Source organism: Xiphophorus couchianus, chromosome 5 (assembly GCF_001444195.1).
Source record: "Xiphophorus couchianus chromosome 5, X_couchianus-1.0, whole genome shotgun sequence".
NCBI lineage: Eukaryota > Metazoa > Chordata > Actinopteri > Cyprinodontiformes > Poeciliidae > Xiphophorus > Xiphophorus couchianus.
Genome location: NC_040232.1, coordinates 26,022,947 through 26,041,341, shown reverse-complemented (window position 1 = coordinate 26,041,341; position 18,395 = coordinate 26,022,947). Strand labels below are relative to the sequence as shown.

Sequence of the window (18,395 nt, the reverse complement as noted above, 5' to 3'; positions counted from 1 at the left end):
TTGGGGATCCTTGTAAGGAAATTTATTTTAAGTCAGGGAGGCAATTTATATTTCAGTACAAACTCATGTAAGCTGATATAAGAAGTGACATTTTGAGGCATTTCTTTAACGGGTGCCCAAAAAAGTCAGTTAAAAATCACTAAGAGGCGTTTCTATGAGGTAACAGGCCAAAAACATACTTCAAATAGAAACAACTCAGCAGTAGTCAGAATCATTTTCATAACATTTAAAATTATTTGATTTGGATGAATAGCTTGTGACTATGGGAGTGGCTGTGAAAAGTTTTGCGGTGGGTTTTCCTGCTACATGGTACAGAGACTTTTAACAAATGTCCAAAAATGCTTCTATATGTGATGTGGTGTTGGCTTTAAAGTTGACCAGCATAAAACAGCTACACTTGTTTTTCACCCTAGTATTGATTCTTCTTACTAGCTTGTAAGTGAGAGACTGCTTTGTTTGACCTTCTCCCCTCCAAGCCCCCCAAAAAACATCTTTGAATCCAACTAAACATATTAGCAGACAGGCAGCTAACGTCTTCACTGAAGATAAAGTGGTTTCTGCATAAAACTCATCTCGTCTGTAATAAAACGTTTAGTGGCTATAACAGTGCTGGGATGTGGGACCATCCCATTTTTGGGGGACCTGGGTTACATAGGCGTACTAAAGATACCGAGTCTGCCTGAAAACATGGTGTCAGAAGACTGACGGTCACTGATTGACTAGAAGGTGGAGTTGGTTGCGTCAAAACACTGACTCCCTCGCAAGAATTGGGCCTGCCATTTGTAAAAATGGCAGGGAGTGAGCGTATTACATAGAACTAGTACTCAAATGTAACGGCAAATGATCCAAACCGAGCAGAGTTCAGCAGAGTCAAGTCAAGCTGCGTTGAGCAGGTACTGTGGAGAAAGGGCCATTAATGTTCCCCAGCAAACCTCTGAAGCTTTCATATATTGACAGACTGATTGACTGAGATCAATTTGGAGACAGGAGAACTCTCTTTACTAACTAATTGACTTCTAAGGGTCACACACTGGATCTTATTTATGGCCTTTAAAGCTGCAGTACATAATTTTTATAAAGAATATGTTTTTACACATTTATTAAAACCGTCACCATGTCATGACTGTATGAGACAGATAATCCACCTCCTCCCTGAGCTGCTATTGCTTTCTGAAGAAATGCACCGCTCCCGGACAATAACAACCAATCAGAGCCAGGAGGAGGGTCTCAGCGCTGTCAATCAACCCAGTGTACTCACTGCTAAATGTGATAATGGGGGAGAAACAACCTAACATTACAGAAAAACCGTTTATCTGCTATTATTGTGGCTATGCTAACTAGCATTAGCATTCAAAACAGGCTGTGCTTTCTGCAGCATGCCAGAAAAAAACACAAGATTGTGATTGACACTGCTGCCTCTGATTGAGTGTTTCTGGCAGTGGAAACACTGGGAGACAATAGAGAAGCTAAGTTTTTTTTCTCAGATTATCTCTCTCATACCAAACTGTCATGGCATAGTGACAGTTTCAATAAATATGTAAAAAAAAGAAAGAGAAAAGATCTTTTTTTTTTTTTACAAAAGTTACATTCTGCAGCTTTAAAGAAGAGCCGAATAGAGACGCACATGACAGTTTTATTTAAAACCATGCATCAATGTTGCTACACTTCACGATCACATGCTCATTTCTGTTGGTCTATCACATCCAATCACGTGAAAATAAATTGAATTTATCTGATTCATTTTTACAAAATATGAAATAGTGTAAAGGATGTGACTACTTTTGCACAACACTTATTACAAAACTTTGAGCTAACTTTTGCAGGGTCGTCACACAGTCAACACAAAGCATTCTTCCAACTTCAAAACAACATGAACTTAAGTCTGAACGGGTCTGCATGCACATGATGCCAAGATGGGACTTAAACAGGGAGAGAATTTAGCCTTTGAAACACAAGAAGAGAAAAGCATTAGCTTCTGCTATAGACTGACACTTATCTACCCTTGGGTTAATTGCAGTGATCTATCCAGTTAGCCTAAAAACTAATACTATCTCTCTATCTGACTGTCAGTTGGCAAGCAAGAGTCTGCACAGTCACAACCATTTGGGCAGCACATGGTTGGCAGAAGACCCAGATGTTGTTAGCATAAATTTTGGCTTTAGAGATGTTTAGGCACTATGAACAGGCAGAAGAATTATGACCAGAAGAGAAAAATAAAGCTCTCTAAATGCAATTGTAAATCGTTACAACCGGGGTTAACCGTGGTATGGCTCCAAACAAAGCAGCGCTGTCTGACAGGAGGCGGTGAAAGAGGTGTCTTTGGCATTTCTCACTCTGTGGCAAGAAGAAACAATCAACTCTTGGACGGCTGACACGAAAACAGAAAGCTAAAAACGCCGGAGGAAGCTTTGCTCCGCTGCTAAACATTCTGAAATCAATCAAACCACTGAAGGAACTGCTCTTGTGGTTCTGCCAAGCTAAGCTTTACTTGTCTCATAAATACTTTTAGAGTTGCTTGAGTGTTTTCAGTGCAACTTTGGAGCAAGACGGGCGTTTTCTGTCTTTCTGTCCGAAGAAAACTCCGTGTAACTATTACTACTGAGAAAAGGGGGGAAAAATGTCAATGTGGCGTTGTGTGGAAAGGATTAAGCTTCAGCTTTTGTAACATGAAGCTGAAATTGACGTCAGAAGAAGAAGAAGAAGTGATTGCTGTATGAGCGGAGAATAAAAGCAAGTTCGGCTTTCTGCCTTTTTCTTTTTTTATTTGTGTTCCCAAAGTTTAATGTCAGCAAACTCAGACCTAAAAAACTCACTAAGCTGGACCAACAGGACAACATGAAGCAAATTTTAAAAACTCAAAATAATTGCGAGAATAGGTGAAGTCACTGACATCTGTACTGCACAGTTACAGCAAAAATTCAGAAAACATGGAACAACCCTGCGACATGTTGCATCAATGGATCGTCCAGGTGGTGAAAACAGAACGAAGAAAAACATCTGTGGTGCAGGTGTCATTTTCTTCAGCGAAGGTCCGCATCTCATGTTTCAACAACAAATAAAAAACATTGGCAAAAACGAAACCTTGGAAAAATGTTTGATGGCGCCATTAAATTTGAGAAAATCCTGAAGGAGATCGTGACGCTGCTCAATTTAGCTCAAGCACACTTGGATTAGCCAACAGACCAAATCTTAGAAACACACCAGCACCTTTAAAAAGAAAAAGCCCTTTGGGTGGCCTACTCAAAGTTTGCAATTAAACTCCACCGAGATGCTTTTACACGTGCTTTGAAATTCACCATTGTGGTCGAGTTAAAACTATTTTGGCCAGGTTAGGTTTTGAAAGTAAGTTGGTTTAGCTGCTTTTAATGAAGGAAATCCTTATTTGATATTGAATTTGATTGGAGATTTTGAAGAGTGACGAAGCAGAAACAACCCCGTCAGGGTGGGAATACTTTCTTCACTGCTCTGTTAACTCCTGGCGCTACAAGACATGGATCACGACGACTCTCCTTTTCTAGAGTGGAAAGAAATTCAGTCACAGATTCATCATCAAAATGAAAAAAAAGCTTGAGAACTCAAGTTTTGCCAAGTCTCGTTCATTCTTACTTAGTGTCACTGACTGCTGAAGTGTCCAGGTGTATTCAACCGTGCAAGACCCCCAGCAGCCCTTAAAGCTGGACTGCAGCCCACCTGCTGGGAGTTAAAGTAAAGGCTGAGAGTCAGCACAAACGGAAATCTTCCACCCTTTGACTATTTAAAGCCATTATCCCGCACTTACAGTCTTTCCTCCGGAATATTGCACGAAAGCCAAATATCTTCCCCCCCCTTTCCATTTTAACATGAACGTAATTGAAGTCAGACCTCGATGGTAAATTCCACAAACAACTGGTGAGTACAATAACACTTTGTGCTGTAAACAAGGTCCAGCAGTTGGATCCGGACAGAAAATCCGAACCAGCTCTCGTGTTCTCTCTCTCTTGCTCTTTTCTGCGAGAGAGCTGCGCGTTGGCTCGGGCTGAAACGGCGCTGAGGGATCGAGGCTTGGCGAGGGAAAGAGAGAGAGAGAGAGAGAGACGCCTTGCGCCATTTGGAAGTCAGGAGGATTGCAGTGCGATTGCACAAGATGAGTCACAATTCTGCCAAATTCATATTCGGTTCCTTAGAGAGCAAACTGTGAAAGAAATGAACATTGTCGCCTGCAAAAATAAAATATAAACAAAAAAAATGACCACACCCCTTCTGTGTGACCAATCCAGAGAATCGCTCACTTCCATCCGCTTACCTTTCTTAGGGCTGAGCCAGAACCGATCTCCTAGTGGATCTCCGCTCTCCAACCAGCTCTGAACTGACATTTTCTGCAAAAAAAAACAAAAAAGGCGCCTCCGCAACTTTTTCACCACACTGCTAACTGCTGCTTCTGCTCACCCTAGTGAGACCCCAATGGATGCGCACACAGACGGGGCAAATATGGGATAAAAAAAAAAAAAGTGCAGAAGTAGGGAGTTGTTTTCAGGGTGTTGAGGGAGAAAGAGTGTTTTTGAGAAAAAAAAAGACAGAGAAGAGAGAGAGAGAGAGAACAAGGGAATCTTTTCATCTCTGTCCCCAGAAACGCAGAGGAACATCCACGCCATAAATCTGAGGCCCATGCCGGGCCTGGCACATCCTTTCTGCTGCCCTGGATACCCCGCTCCGCGTCCCCATGCATCTGAAGGAACCCACGCTTCGCTCTGGCACCGGCCACTGGGCGCCACACACTGGACTCTTTGTTCACGAAAGACGGAGCAAGATTTCAGACCGGGAGATTAAGAGGAAGAGTGTACAATGGAGGAGAAGTCCAACAAAGGAACCCAATAGAGATAGAGAGAAAGTAAAACAAAGAAGCAAAGGCCCTGGTGCGGCACCGAGGAACTGGAAAATACACCCATCAGCAGCTCTGAGCCTTGTTTGTTGTTTTCTCATTCCTCAGGTTTATGGGGCGTAATTAAGCGTTTTGCTAAGTAAAAAAAAAGCACAAAAAACCCACTGAGTTCATTTAAAATTGGAGTCAGGTATAAACAATACTAATGAAAACTCCAATTGCAGATCTTTTGGTAGAGACGTCATTACTTTGCAAACAACATACAGCAGCGTGAGTCCCACTGCCTTCAGATAACATTTATAGCTCCGTGTTGCAACCACAAACCTAAATGCATTTTATGAGAGTTTTATGTGATACACCAACTAGAAACTCTTGCACACTTTTTTTCCTCTAAAATCACTCATTTGCTCTATTAATCTGAATATGCCATTTTTATCATTATTTTTCTTTGTATATATATATATATATATATATATATATATATATATATATATATATATATACACTTTTACCTTTTTCACCTATGCTTTCTAAATTTCCCACAGTAGGACAATAACATTTTTATTTTCTATTCTACCACAAGGTAGCACATAACTTTAAAGTGGACTGAAAACATTTCACAGTTTTCAAATTGTTTTGCAAATAAAATTCTGGAAAGTGTGGCATGCATTTATTTCAACCCCCCTTGGGAAAAAAAAAGGAGCCATCTTTCACTGCATATGCAGCTGCTCGCTTCAGACACCAAGAGACTAAAATCTTTGCACGTTTGTTTTCAAACAAAAGCTCAGATTGAAAGGAGAACCTCAAGTTGCCACAGATTCTCCATTGGATCCAGGTCTGCGCTTTGAGTGGGCCATTCTACCGCAGCTGTGGCTGTAAGAGGAGGGATTGTCCTGCTGGAAGGTGAACTTTCACCCCAATTTTGAGCCTGGAGCCAGCCCCCAGTGATTTTTTTCGAGTAAATTTCTAAATTTAATCTCAAAATTTGGGACTTTAAAAAAAAAATCTTTTAGATTAATCTCAAATATTCATGCAAATTTTAGATTTTTCAGAAATCCCCTGGTTAATGTATACATTAAAAAAGAAAAAAGGTACTTCCTAGCCCTAACATGCCATTGTAGATTTCCTCGTCGTTAGGTTGGACTCTATGTGCTTTTTTAAAAAGTTTATCATACAATTTTCTGTCCCATTGGAAAAAAAAAATCCATCCTTTTTGCTAAATTTGATCTTTATCTTCATTTTAACTCCTAAAAATAGAAATAAAAGGCAGTTCTTTAAAATGACACAAATTTCTGATAATAGGATAATAGATATTAATCTAAAAGCGGTATTGTCAAAAAAAAAAAACAACAAAAAAAACAAAACCCTGCAACATTTGCGGCTTTAAATGAGTTTCATTTGGCTAAAAGTTGTAATGTGTTTCTGCCCAAAGTGAAACACATCACGCTGAAGTCATCTGGAAAAATGAGACTCTTCGGTATATTCTAGTTTATTGAAAACAATTGTACTTAGAAAAAAAAAGCTGAAAGGATATGAATCCTTCCCAAAGGATAATTCCATGTAAATCATATTTAAATAGAAATAGAGGCTGCCCATTACAAAATGGAGCTTCACTCTGGGTAGTGAGGAAGGTGTAAAATGGCTGCAGGGTGTGCCCGCTCTGCCAGTAGCTGCCAACATGGTCCGGCCCCTCTGTGCCAACCAGAAACACAGAAACCAACACATCTGTGCAACTACAACACATTCAAACTATGCTTTTTTTTCCTTTCTTTTTTGTGTGTGTGTGAAAAAGGAAGTACTTAAATAGTTGTCTCTATGAGTCATCATCTGCAATTACACTTGGGAGCGGTCATACTTTGGTTGCTGTAGCGACACAGCCCGCAGGTTAGGCAAATAATATGCCCCGCCGTCCACGACTGAGGGCCGTGCAGAGCATGTGCGCCGTTGCTGCTGCCAGGGGCAACCGGCAATCAAACAACAAAAACCCGACACGAGGTCCAGACTGCAGGCTTTGAGACGCTGCGCCACATTTGTGGACATTTGTATTGTAACCTGAAGAGGCTGCGGGCTTTAAGTTTAGACAAAGATCCTGATGAGCAGCGAATGAAACGGAGGCAAACAGAACGCAGGTGCGTTCCTCGCTCGAACTAAAGTTAAGATCCCACACAGTTAGATTTACTATCCTCGAAGCCAGAAAACCCTCCCAGTTCTGGTGAGGATGAATCAGATGCATTCTTTCTGTCCTCGGAGCGAAACAGAAAAACTGACTGAAAACTGTTGTCCAAAAAAAAAAAAAAAAAGTCATACAGTAAAGTAACTAAATGAGTAGGCAGAGAAAAGGGCCTTTCTGCCACAGCTCTGGAGTCGAGTTACAGACAGCGGTGACTCCCCGCCATCATCTGCGTCTTCCACAAATGAGCTATTTCTGTGTTAAACCAACCAGGAGAGGGTTCTGGTGACTCTTTAGTGGAAAAAGAAAAAAAAAACTACAGCAGAAAAAAAAAAAGGGTCAGTTAACTTCTTAAATCCAAGCTGTCGGATGTATCGATGTATTTGGAGAAAAAAATGACAAAGACTAAGAAACACAGGAGGTCAGGGTTAGGTTTTCAGGTGATCTGAAGAAGATAAGCGGGGAATGATCGCTCCTTGAAACCCGGAGGTGAAGTCGTCAAGAACAGACAGCTTTCAATTCACACGGTTATCTGCCGAGAGAAATCAATGCAACAGGCCATGTGCAGCGATGAGTGATGGCAATGTGACTGCATTGCGCAAAGGCTTTGCTCACTTTCGCAAGATGTTCTCAAACAAGGCCTCGGGAATGTTGCAGCGGGACTGTATAATTTGTAGAGTGGAAACGCATCCGGCATGCCGTTTCATGTAGTGGATGCTAAGGAGAAGACATTTTATAGCCTGGTACCCAAACAAAAACAGGACGGAGAGACACAAGGAGCAGAGATGGAATGTTATCGAAGATCAGAGATGGAGAGGTACATAACTTGATGATTTAACACCTGACTGGTTCGGTGATTGGCAGGCGTAAACTTAAAATCTGATCATTGTTTTTTCTTCCCTGAACCGTGAATACATCAGATGTAACAGGTTGCCGTGACATAAACGCTCCTATACAGAAGGACACAAACGTTTTGTTAAGGTTGCTACTTTTTAACAGCAGAGGAGATTTAGGCAAATAAAACAAAGCTGAACACATCACTGCAAAGTCTTTAAAACAAGCAGATAAATCAACTTAGGTCATGAAACGTCCTGCATTTAGCAGTCGGTGACGCTAATTCAGCAGAGAACATAGGCTAAGTTAAGCTAACCATGCAAGTCACTGTATTTTTTTATGCAACCCTGAGTTTATGTATCTGAGACATAAAGTCTTCTCTTTATGGGTGACCTTTTCTACATATACAATGCCTATTTAGGTTTCAGTTTTTGCAAATTTACCAATTCAGAGACTTTTCTGTGGAGCAGAACTCCAAGTTACATTTTTGTGGGAAAATGCTACCCTTTTGTGTCTTGGTAAAGCATATCGAAAATATCTGAAAGAACATGTAGCTTGGAAAACTAACATTCTTAGGCGCAGTGATGCTCTATTGGCTGGTCTTACCATATCAGCCAATCCAGCAGCACCTGTTATTTTCCTTGGCGCTGATTAGCTGAATCCTCAAAAGCAGAGAGAAGGAAGTCTGTAGACGTGAGCTTCCGTGGCAGTACTAAAACGGTTTCCACTGTGTGTATTTATGGATATTAAGATATATTTTATGAAAATAGGTAGCTAACGGTGTCTTTTGATTGGATCTTAAGTATTGGTGCTTAAGGATTTTAGCTATTCGCGGACGGGTGTGGTTTCTCACACTTCTCTCACCTCCTATGGAGCGCTACTGCCACCTATCAGTGTGATTCTAGAACTACATAACACGAAAAAAATGGAACTTTACAACAGAGCAATAATTATTAACAGAGTTAGGCAATGTTTTAGCAATATACATTACCAAATGCTACACTGGGAACTATTTAAATGTCACTTCAGTAGCTCAAATCCTGTTTTCTTTGTTTTGAAATATTAGTTTTGTTCTGCTTTATTGAATAGTGGTACAACAATCCCTGCACTTTCCTGCACATTGTGGAACATCACCTCTGGTCCTAATGTAAATAATAATAAAACTAAATTGTTCAGAACTAGTAGGCTTTACAAAGCTGTGTGTACGGCAACTTTAAACAAAATGACTGATTCTAACACGTTGCATAACATCCGACTGTTTTTCTCAAGTATTCAATTGAAAATAGATGTATTTGGGGGTTTTTTTAATAAATCTTGAGGAAACATTTTAATGCTACATGACATTGTGGAGTTCTATGTATTATTATTATTATCATTACTATGATTATTGTATATATTTTGAGGTGTGCCAAACATACTAAGTTAAAATCTTCTTTTCCACTGAAGAATCCTATATTTCTTGTAGTTAAATTAGCAAAAATACATCCTGTAAGCATCATTGATTTTACTGATGGGGAAAAAACAGCTCTGTTATTTTGTTGTTGTTTTTTTAATGACAATATTATATTACTTAGAAAGTTACATTAATGTATAGAGAAAATAGAGAAATCGTATTTTGTGGTTGTACTCGGTTCCTAAGAGAAACTGGAACTAGCTAAAAGTCAGCATCAGTAGGTCCAGACTTTAGAAAAACCCACAATCAAAATCAATCTACAAAATCTATTATTGATGTATCTTTACTTATGAAATGTAAAAATTGATTTCAGGACATAATTGTTTTTTTGTTTTTTTTTATGTGAATCTCTCTAAGGCCGAGGTCCAAGAAACAAAGCTCACGCACGTAATGATCGTTTAAACACATGTTCAAAGTACAGTACACTGGAAGCAATAATAGCCTCCTAAAGCAAACCCTACATTGTTAAACCTGCAAAGTAAACAACCACTTTTATTGGATAAAAGCAGCTTAGGACTAGGATTCCAACCCCACCCACACAGTTCGTGTGTCCTCATTCCTGCAGGCGATGCCATTCCGCTTTCCTTTTGCGTGGCAGCATTTCCTGTCTTTTTCTTTGTTACATCTAAAGCCAAAGGTCCAGCGTTTAAAGGCAGAACAGCAGCAAAAACAAAAGCCACGTTTCTTTTTTTCCTTCACTGTTGGAACGAACCAATGAGGAGGAGTTCTGCAACTGGGAACAATGTGGTGAGCTCAACTATTGCCAACAGCATGTCCAAGTCCCAAAAACCCAGACTTTTACAGCATCAAGAAAAGTATTTCTGCTAATGATTTGTCTTTCTGGATGTGTAACCCAACACAGCAGAGTGCATAGCACAACCAGCGAAAGCATCAAATGAACAGCTCAAAGTTTTTGGTGCAGCCAGACAGTGATCTGATTCTCTACAGCACAATTTAGGATTCATGAAAACCTTCTTCTCCTTATGAAAGCAAATGTACAGGGAACGTTTCTATTCTGCTCTGGAATCAGACAAGCATAAATTGTATTGACTGATTAAACCTTGACCGAAGGCTGCTGAACTTATTTTATTCTATAAAACATTTATTTCATGTGTGAAAAAAATGTAGCGCCAACATTCATCATTACGCCGTTGTTAGATTCAGGTATAAGAGAAACCAAACCTCAATCATTCCTTGAAATTTCTGGGAACAAAGGGCTGAAACTAACTCAAACATAGAAGCTGCAAGATAAATAAAACGTGTTCGGTTTAAGGGAATTATTTATATGGACATTTTTGACAAACACAAGGGAAGTCAACCTAACTTTGGAGTGATTCTGTACAGCCCCTGCAAAATTCAAAAAGGGTACCAATTCAACCCATCCCAGACGGTTGAAGCAAATTTGCTGCAAACTTTAATATTTTTAACCAGGGTGCATAACATTATTTTATTACAATGGAAAAAGTTAACGGATTTGTATGATGAAGCTTTTATAATAAGTAGAACCACTTCTACATTGCTGCACTTCAATCAGCTTTTATTTGATTTATTAAACTTCGCTAAATAAAGAAAGTGTTTTGAAATAAAAAAGACCCAAATCTGTTTCTTAAAAACAGAAAAAAATGTTCAATCAAGCCTAGAAGAATTTGAAAACTGGATGAGCTATCTTTATTACTGAAAATGTGCAACATTTTTTGCATTAAACTTTAGATCTGCAGTGAATGACATTTCTTTTCTACAAAAAAAAAAAAAAAAAACAACTAACAAAAATTGGATAAAATTATTTACATATTTTTGGCCTGCAAGTACTTTCAACTCATAACTTTAGGCCCATGTGGCAAAAAGTTTGGACACTCCTTGCTTAAAGTAATCTTTTAATTCTACCTAGATGTTTTTCTTTTTTTTAAAAAAACATTTATATATATATTTTTACATTTTATATATAAATATATTTAAAGAGATTGCTGACTGATAACTTATCAGAAACAAACTTCTAGGACAATTAATTCTGAACCTAAATCTGTAGAGGGCATGATGAATAATTTTGATTGTTTTGATCAACATTCTTCATAAATGTTGAAGAATTTGACAGTTACTATGTATGCTAAAAGTGTGTTCAGTCCAGACAAAAGAGAAAAGTAGAAGCTTAATTTATGCTTCATTGACACATTTTAATTGTAGTTGATTCGTTGTTAGGAAAAATAATAAAATATTTTCTTTCTTCGATAATAGCACAGCCTATATAGTAAACGAATATGTGAAAGGTGGTCAGTAAATGCAGCCTCCCAGAACTCTGTGGACGGCAGATGAAGTCGTCGTACTTAGGTATCAAAGAAATATAATGCTAGCAGCTCCCTGAAAACAAAAACCAGTTGGATCACCTGTTAGCATTCAGCTGCTTCCCTTTGTAGCTTTGCCAAGGCCTTCGTTCAGGTTGCGTCGAGTCTAACTGTTCAACCTCTCCCTCCCTCCGGTAAAGAAATATGACCCGGTACATTGTGACCTGTTGCGAGGCCAGAGGAGACCAAGATCTGTTCTGCAGCAGAACATTACAATTACTGAAATGCACACGCTAGACTTTTCTCTTCCCCTCCCTCAGTGAGTAAACTTCAGAGCAATTAAGCACGCATTGTTGCCCAACTCGTCTGCGCAAGTATTCGTAGTCGAGCAATTTTACATCCACTGAGCGGGCAAGCAAATAAAACATCCCGAAGCAGGTGGTGTTTTTTCTGTCAGGCTGCAACCCAGTCATCCGTTTCACGACATGCCTCGAGGTGCGCCAACCAAAGAGGCAACAAATCACAGGATGCGGGGCGACTGCTCTCTAACGAGAGGGGCCAGTGATTCGCCCCCCGGGTGAGGGGGGATGGGGGCCCTCAACCCCGTGTAAAAACATTCCAGATGTACCTCAGACGAGAGGGATTGCCTGTGAGGGCAAATCTTAACCCGATTCCTCCGGGGCGTGACTCATTTATTTGTTGCAGCTTAAAACCTGTCAGAAACTCACGGCAAGGCCGTCAAATCCATGCTTCAGGTATGTGGGGGTTTTTTTACTTGTCTTAACATTGAAGTGTTAAGACGAGTGTGTGTGCATTGTGGCATTCGGCTAACTTGATTAGAGTACTTGTTCGTCAGCCGTTCCCCGCTGTCCTCACGCAACAACCGCTCCAATTATGAATAGGAAAAGAGAGGATAGGGCACTCACCTGAAAAACACAAAGCAGAACACACATAAGAGTCAATAAAAATATGAACTGCTCCACTTTATATAACAACATGACGATAAAAGCAAGATTATTTGGCGCTATCTAAAAGGAGCGATAAGCAGGAGTGAGATGATGAGCATCATGGCAGGGAAACAACTTGAGGCTAAACTTTAAGGCTTAGGTCACTAATAAGCTTAATTAAAATAAATAAATAGTAAGTAAATAAGCCTAATGAGTCGCTAATGAAAACAACAAGTTTGGCACGCCGTCTTTTTACAGACAGCGTGAGAAAAGAAACCCTGTCGAATGATAAAATCATTGTTCAGCCGTCAAGGAAAGTGGTTGGGCCGCCCAGTCAATCCTGTCGAATGATGAGTTTGGGGGAAAAAATGCTGAAGGCAGGAGGCTGAGAACGAGGATCCACTTTACAGATTAGCATCGCCATCTACTGGAGAGACAGCAAGTTAGCAAATATTTTTGAATCATTAGCTAGAGATGATTTAGAGTTTTGGGCAAAATGCACCAAACATAAAATCTTTTTAGGTCTCTTTAATGACTCATAGTAAGTTAAGATGGCTCTTAATAAAACAGATTTTAGTAAGATGACCTTTGTCTTTTTTTAAAATAATGAGTTGGCTAAAATATAAAGGCAAAGGATGTAGACATTTTTTTTTTGTTTTTTTTAGCTTTTCCTGTGGATTAAATAGTTAAGGACATGGACAAACCCCAAGAAGATTCCCAATGACTTCTGTCCCATAACATGTTATTTATTCCCACTGTATTTTTTAAATTCACATTTTCATTACTCATTTTGTGGGGGTGGGAGGTTAGTGTGTGATTATTAACTTTCCTAAATAAATTAAATCCTTCCATTGCTCTGTCTCTCCGCATTCCATTTTTTTTTTACTACACAAATGATCAAACTATCCAACAAGCTGAATATTTTATTACCATACAAAGTCTGAACTGAACCTCAATTTAAAAATCTTGAACTATCCATTTAGGGTAACCATTAAATGTGTTATTCCTTCTGTCTTAGGAAACGCTCAAATCAAGAACCAAAAGATGAAAAAACTTTTAGTAGCCAGGCCATTATTCAGGTAAATTCAAAATGCAATCGGGTCTGAGTTCGTCGTTCAGCCCGTTTCATTGATATTTGTACTAATATTTCGTAGCGTTTGTTTCTGTTTGTGTTTTTTTCTTTCTTCCCACCTTCCTGCAAGGAAAATTTCCCTAAAGAGATAATAAAGTGACTGCAATGCTCTGTCAACATTGCAGTTGTTCATGTCGCTATTGCAATTTAATGGAAGTGTGTGATAGAAGACACTTCATTCATTTGTTGTGTGAGGCGTTTGGGAATGACTTATCTAACTCTGTGGAACTCTGCAGACCTCCATAGTAATGTGACCGTTGCAGATAAAAGGATTTACAGCTGTTCCCCCATTTTGAGGTCACGCCCTCTGAACCTTACCACCCACATGGCACCGCAAACCGTGCCGGACCTCCCCACAGAAGCGGTGGAGGTTTCTGCGTGTATGAGCAGAACACAAGCAGCGGCGACCAATCGACAGCCGGCTCTGCGTTAAATCATCAGCTCACGACGCGAGCGATCCGCGACGTATCGCCCCTCTAAAACAGGATCTGATGTGTGGTTTGTGCTTCAACAGCTGACTGTCACTGTCCATGTGTTTATAGCAGCTCTGATCCTTTACGTTACATGAAATAATCATCACGTTGCGGTGAGAATGGCAAGATTAAGGTTGAATACTGTGAAGCATTTAACTTGGATCATAACTTTAGATGTCATTTTCATAGCTTACAGCAAAAAAAAGGAAAACAATTTCATTACAAATGGTGTAAATTTTCTCAAAAAGTTTTCTAGAGTAAGTAAAAAACTGTACTGAGAAATTCTGCTAGAAGGTTTCTATGTGTTTTTCCAGAAAGGAATTATACATTTTTCCAAATTCAAACTTCCACATCTTCCATTCTGTACATTTAAAAACAAAACAGTTATCTGAAAAACAAAATCTCCCAGGGCTTTATGATCTGTGCATTCCATAAATTTTTCAATCAGCAGCGATTCACAGAATATTTTTTTAATCTTTCTGTTTCTTTGGTATTTAGGCTAATTCAGATTAGCTCTAGATTAGAAATTAGAGCTAATTTCTAATCTACCAAACTTGATATTCAAGTTTATCTAAACTTATCTATCTACTTATCTAAACTTCAATATTAAGTTTAGATATTCAATCTAGACTTGAATATTCTGCTCTAGGATTTAGATTCATTAAAGTAAAGTCTACGATCCTCTGGATGTGGCAAACCAAATATAAAAGATCTTTGATAAGCAAGGTTGAAAAAAATATAACTACCTAACTAAAAATCACTCTAGAACAGTATAGGATTTCAATGTTCATGTTGTAAAAAAATGCAGCCTCAATTTTGATTCTTTTTTTTTTTTTTACACAAAATCGTCTTTCTATTCCCTTGTACTTATCTAGATTTGTAAAATGATAAAGCAAATTTCTGATTTTTCCACTTGTAAAACGTTTAAAAAATCATTAGATTTGAATCTGACGTTTGGAGACACACAGCAGTATTACAGAGAGCAGCATCTACAAGCTAAGAGATGTTTATTCTGCTTTACACATCATGTTTGACTGTCACTGCTTATGATAGACAGATATGCTATTTTGCTTCAGCTTCACATGGTCGATAACGGGATCTTTTTCCCGCTGTCCAGTCAAATGAGAAGAATAAGATCAAACCTGACCAGAAAGATAAAATGATTTGTCGTCAGGACAACGGTGCAGTTTCAATGTCCTTTTTTTCCCACAGACAAACTGGCAAAACCTTCCAACAAAAAGATATTATTTTTCCTTCTTTTTGTGAAGTTTTTTTGTTGTTGTTTTTTTTTAACTTTTTGACTGACAGTCTTATTGTCGGAGTTGGCAACAGCATCCTAGCGCACCCTAGTGGGCAGATAAGTTTAGATGTCAGAGTAGAGAGCCAGGAATGCATCATAAGATATCAAGTAGTCTGAAGCAATCGCTGCAGCTTAAGGAAAAAAAAAAAATCAGTGGTATGTCGGTGCTAAACGTTAAAAGATTATTTACTCAATCATTTTATTGCTCACTAAATTCAAAAGAAACAGAACTACCCCCCCCACCAGAGTAACGATGGTCGTTGCCACCTAAACTTGTCCTTTGACATCAAGAGCCAACAAGTATTTCCAACAGTAAACACAACCTTAGAAACCTGCTTTTGGTTTTTCTTTTTTTCCCCCCTTCTCTGTGGAACAGCGGGTGCTGCCAGACAGAAGGACCCTCTGCCAGCAAAACACTCAGACGCAGCCCAACACTGCAACACTTCTTCTCACTCTGTGGGAGGTCTCTGGACCCAGACAGCAGCCTGATGGAGGCTCAGTGGAAACTTCTTCATGGTAATTCCACAGAGGGTGACAGCAAAAAGACCTTTGATCGAGAGCAAAATTCCTCCTCTGTGGGTTTTGGACTGAAAGTAACACTCAGCAGAACACGCAGAGGACGATATACTGCTTGAAGTGCCGAAACCGGGATAGAAACTGGGATATTAGGTAGCTGCTGATGAAGAGGAGGCAGCAGTAAATCTGAACAGGGCCACACAGCCACAGGGAGATCCAGTTTATACTGGAATGTCTCTGCAACATCTGTGAAGCAGGTTAGTGTAAGTATTAGTCTGTTCTACATAGAACCCGTATTCACCAAAGATCGTTTGCTTGACTAGACTGTCATGATTGTGGTATTAGGTATTACAACGGTGCTGCAATCTAACTCATCCATCCATCCATCCATCCATCCATTTTCTGATAATCCAATGTTGAGTTGGGAAGGTAACAGGGGGGCATGTCCAGAAAAGCTCCAAAAGGAAGTCCCCTGCAGGCATCCTGGTCAGACCCCCAACTGATTACTCTTGATGTGAAGGGCACACGGCTCTAACTTAAGATCTGCTGGATGTCGGAGTTTCTCACCAACTCTCTAAAGCAGAGTCTGGCCACCGTGTTGAGCAAGCTGATGTCCGTTTCTTGTATCTAGAACCTCAGTCTTTCTGTCATGATCCATATCCCATAATCAGAGATAAGGTACAGAACATAGACAGACCATCTTCTGGTTGCATACTGTCACCTCTAGTGAGCAAAAGATCATTCTTTTGCTTAAGGTAAAGACTAACGACTTCACATTCTGCTGCAAACTGCTTCAGTGCCTACTGGAGGTCGTGGCCAGAAGAAACCAACAGACCCATACCAACAATTAAAAAGGCAAAGGTTCGTCTCGGAGGCTCCTGACACCTTCCAAGCCACAACTATACCTTGACAAGCTCGTTCATGAATACCACAAGCAGTACTGGTAACAGAGGCCAGTCCTGGTGTTCAACCAGCGAGGAACAAACCCAACTTCATGCAAAGAAAAGAGATGCTGTTTTGTCCTGCAAGGCCCAGAGAGCCCCACAGCATCCTGCTCTCCCTTCAAAACGCAACAAATCAATAACTATGAAACCTTTAAGATAAGATAAGATAAGATTTATTTGGCATTGTCATCAACAGCTTAGAACGAGATTGAGATGCTGCAACTGGATTTAACATTTGACCAGATGAACCGGATGTGATGGCATATTTAAGACTTAACAAGAGTCACATATTTTTGTTCTAAAATGGTTTAAAACTGAGTTCAAAGCAAACCACACAACTAGGTAATAAAAAGAAAGGACACAACATAATGAATAATGGGAACACTGAGATCATTACCAGTCTTGAGAAGTAATGAGAATAGACTGGAAAAGATGCTACTCAAAATGTAGTTTCAAGTAGCAGTAGCAGCAGTACTAGCTGTTTCTGAAAGAAAAGGAAAGTGATGCACCCTGGATTAAGTACTGACACACCGACCCTTAAAAACACACCCAAAGGCGGTTTAAAGTTCAAGATAGTGTGAGCTTTGTGGTGAGTTCATTTTAAACAGAGCAGTGCTGAAAAAAATTCACTCATTAATTGTTGGCTTTTCTATAAAATTTTTACAAACATATCATACAATATCCATATATGATTTATCAGACTAAGAAGCAGAAATATTACAATGGATTTCGAGGAAATATGTTTACTTCCTCTCGGATCACCTAACATGTTGCCATACATGCAGATTAGCAATACCCATGTGGTTCAGTTACTATTTTAAGCCATATCTTTGCTGTTTTGGTCTGTTTAATACTGTTATCTTACTTATATAACCAGAAGTAATCACTATTCTGAATATTCAAATATTGATTGATATTGAAATCTGACAAAACTCCCAAGCTGAATATCTGTAGTTATGAATTTTTGCTTCACAACATTCTGAAACTGTATTATAGACATGCTTATTGATCTATTTATCTGATTAGCAATCATCAGTTACAATCATCTATTAACATCAACAATGATGTTAATTGAGAAAAAAGAAATCCCTGCTACTCACTGCCTATCCTTGTCAGTTCACCTGCTTAATGCCATGTTCAGAGATCCTCAGCTATCCCCTAGTGCTTTGCACAGCACAACTAAAATGAGGGTGAGCTGTAAATCTAGTGAAATTCAGCTCATGTGTTAGGAGCTGAATTATCAAGAAGGCATATGAAAAAAAGATCATACATGCTAAAGTTAACCCAGCACTTTTGCAAATTGCTCCACATAAAACCTTTGATAGCGAGGGCAAAACGTGACTTTATTAAAGACTCTGGCTGTATGTGTTGCGTTGAATATATCTTTAGGAACTTTCTTACTTAGGTTCATGTTAGAGGAGAGTTTTAAAAAATGTGCTCCAGACTCTACAGATCAGATGAAATATCTCTACATGCCAGAAAGGAACAT

General features: G+C 39.2%; 1 protein-coding gene across 8 annotated transcripts in view; it reads right to left on the bottom strand.

The window, feature by feature from the left end:
• LOC114144216 (plectin-like) overlaps window positions 1-18,395 on the bottom strand; it is a 122,041-nt gene that overhangs the window by 72,755 nt on the left and 30,891 nt on the right. For 2 of the 8 annotated variants that reach the window (XM_028016789.1, XM_028016791.1), the window contains exon 1: window positions 4,283-4,367. The exons of the other annotated variants lie outside the window; for them this stretch is intronic. In XM_028016789.1, the coding sequence (XP_027872590.1) occupies window positions 4,283-4,352 (70 nt within the window). In that variant the 5' untranslated portion in view covers window positions 4,353-4,367. Of the gene's footprint in view, window positions 1-4,282; window positions 4,368-18,395 lie in introns of those variants that run through there. 8 annotated transcript variants of the gene reach the window in all.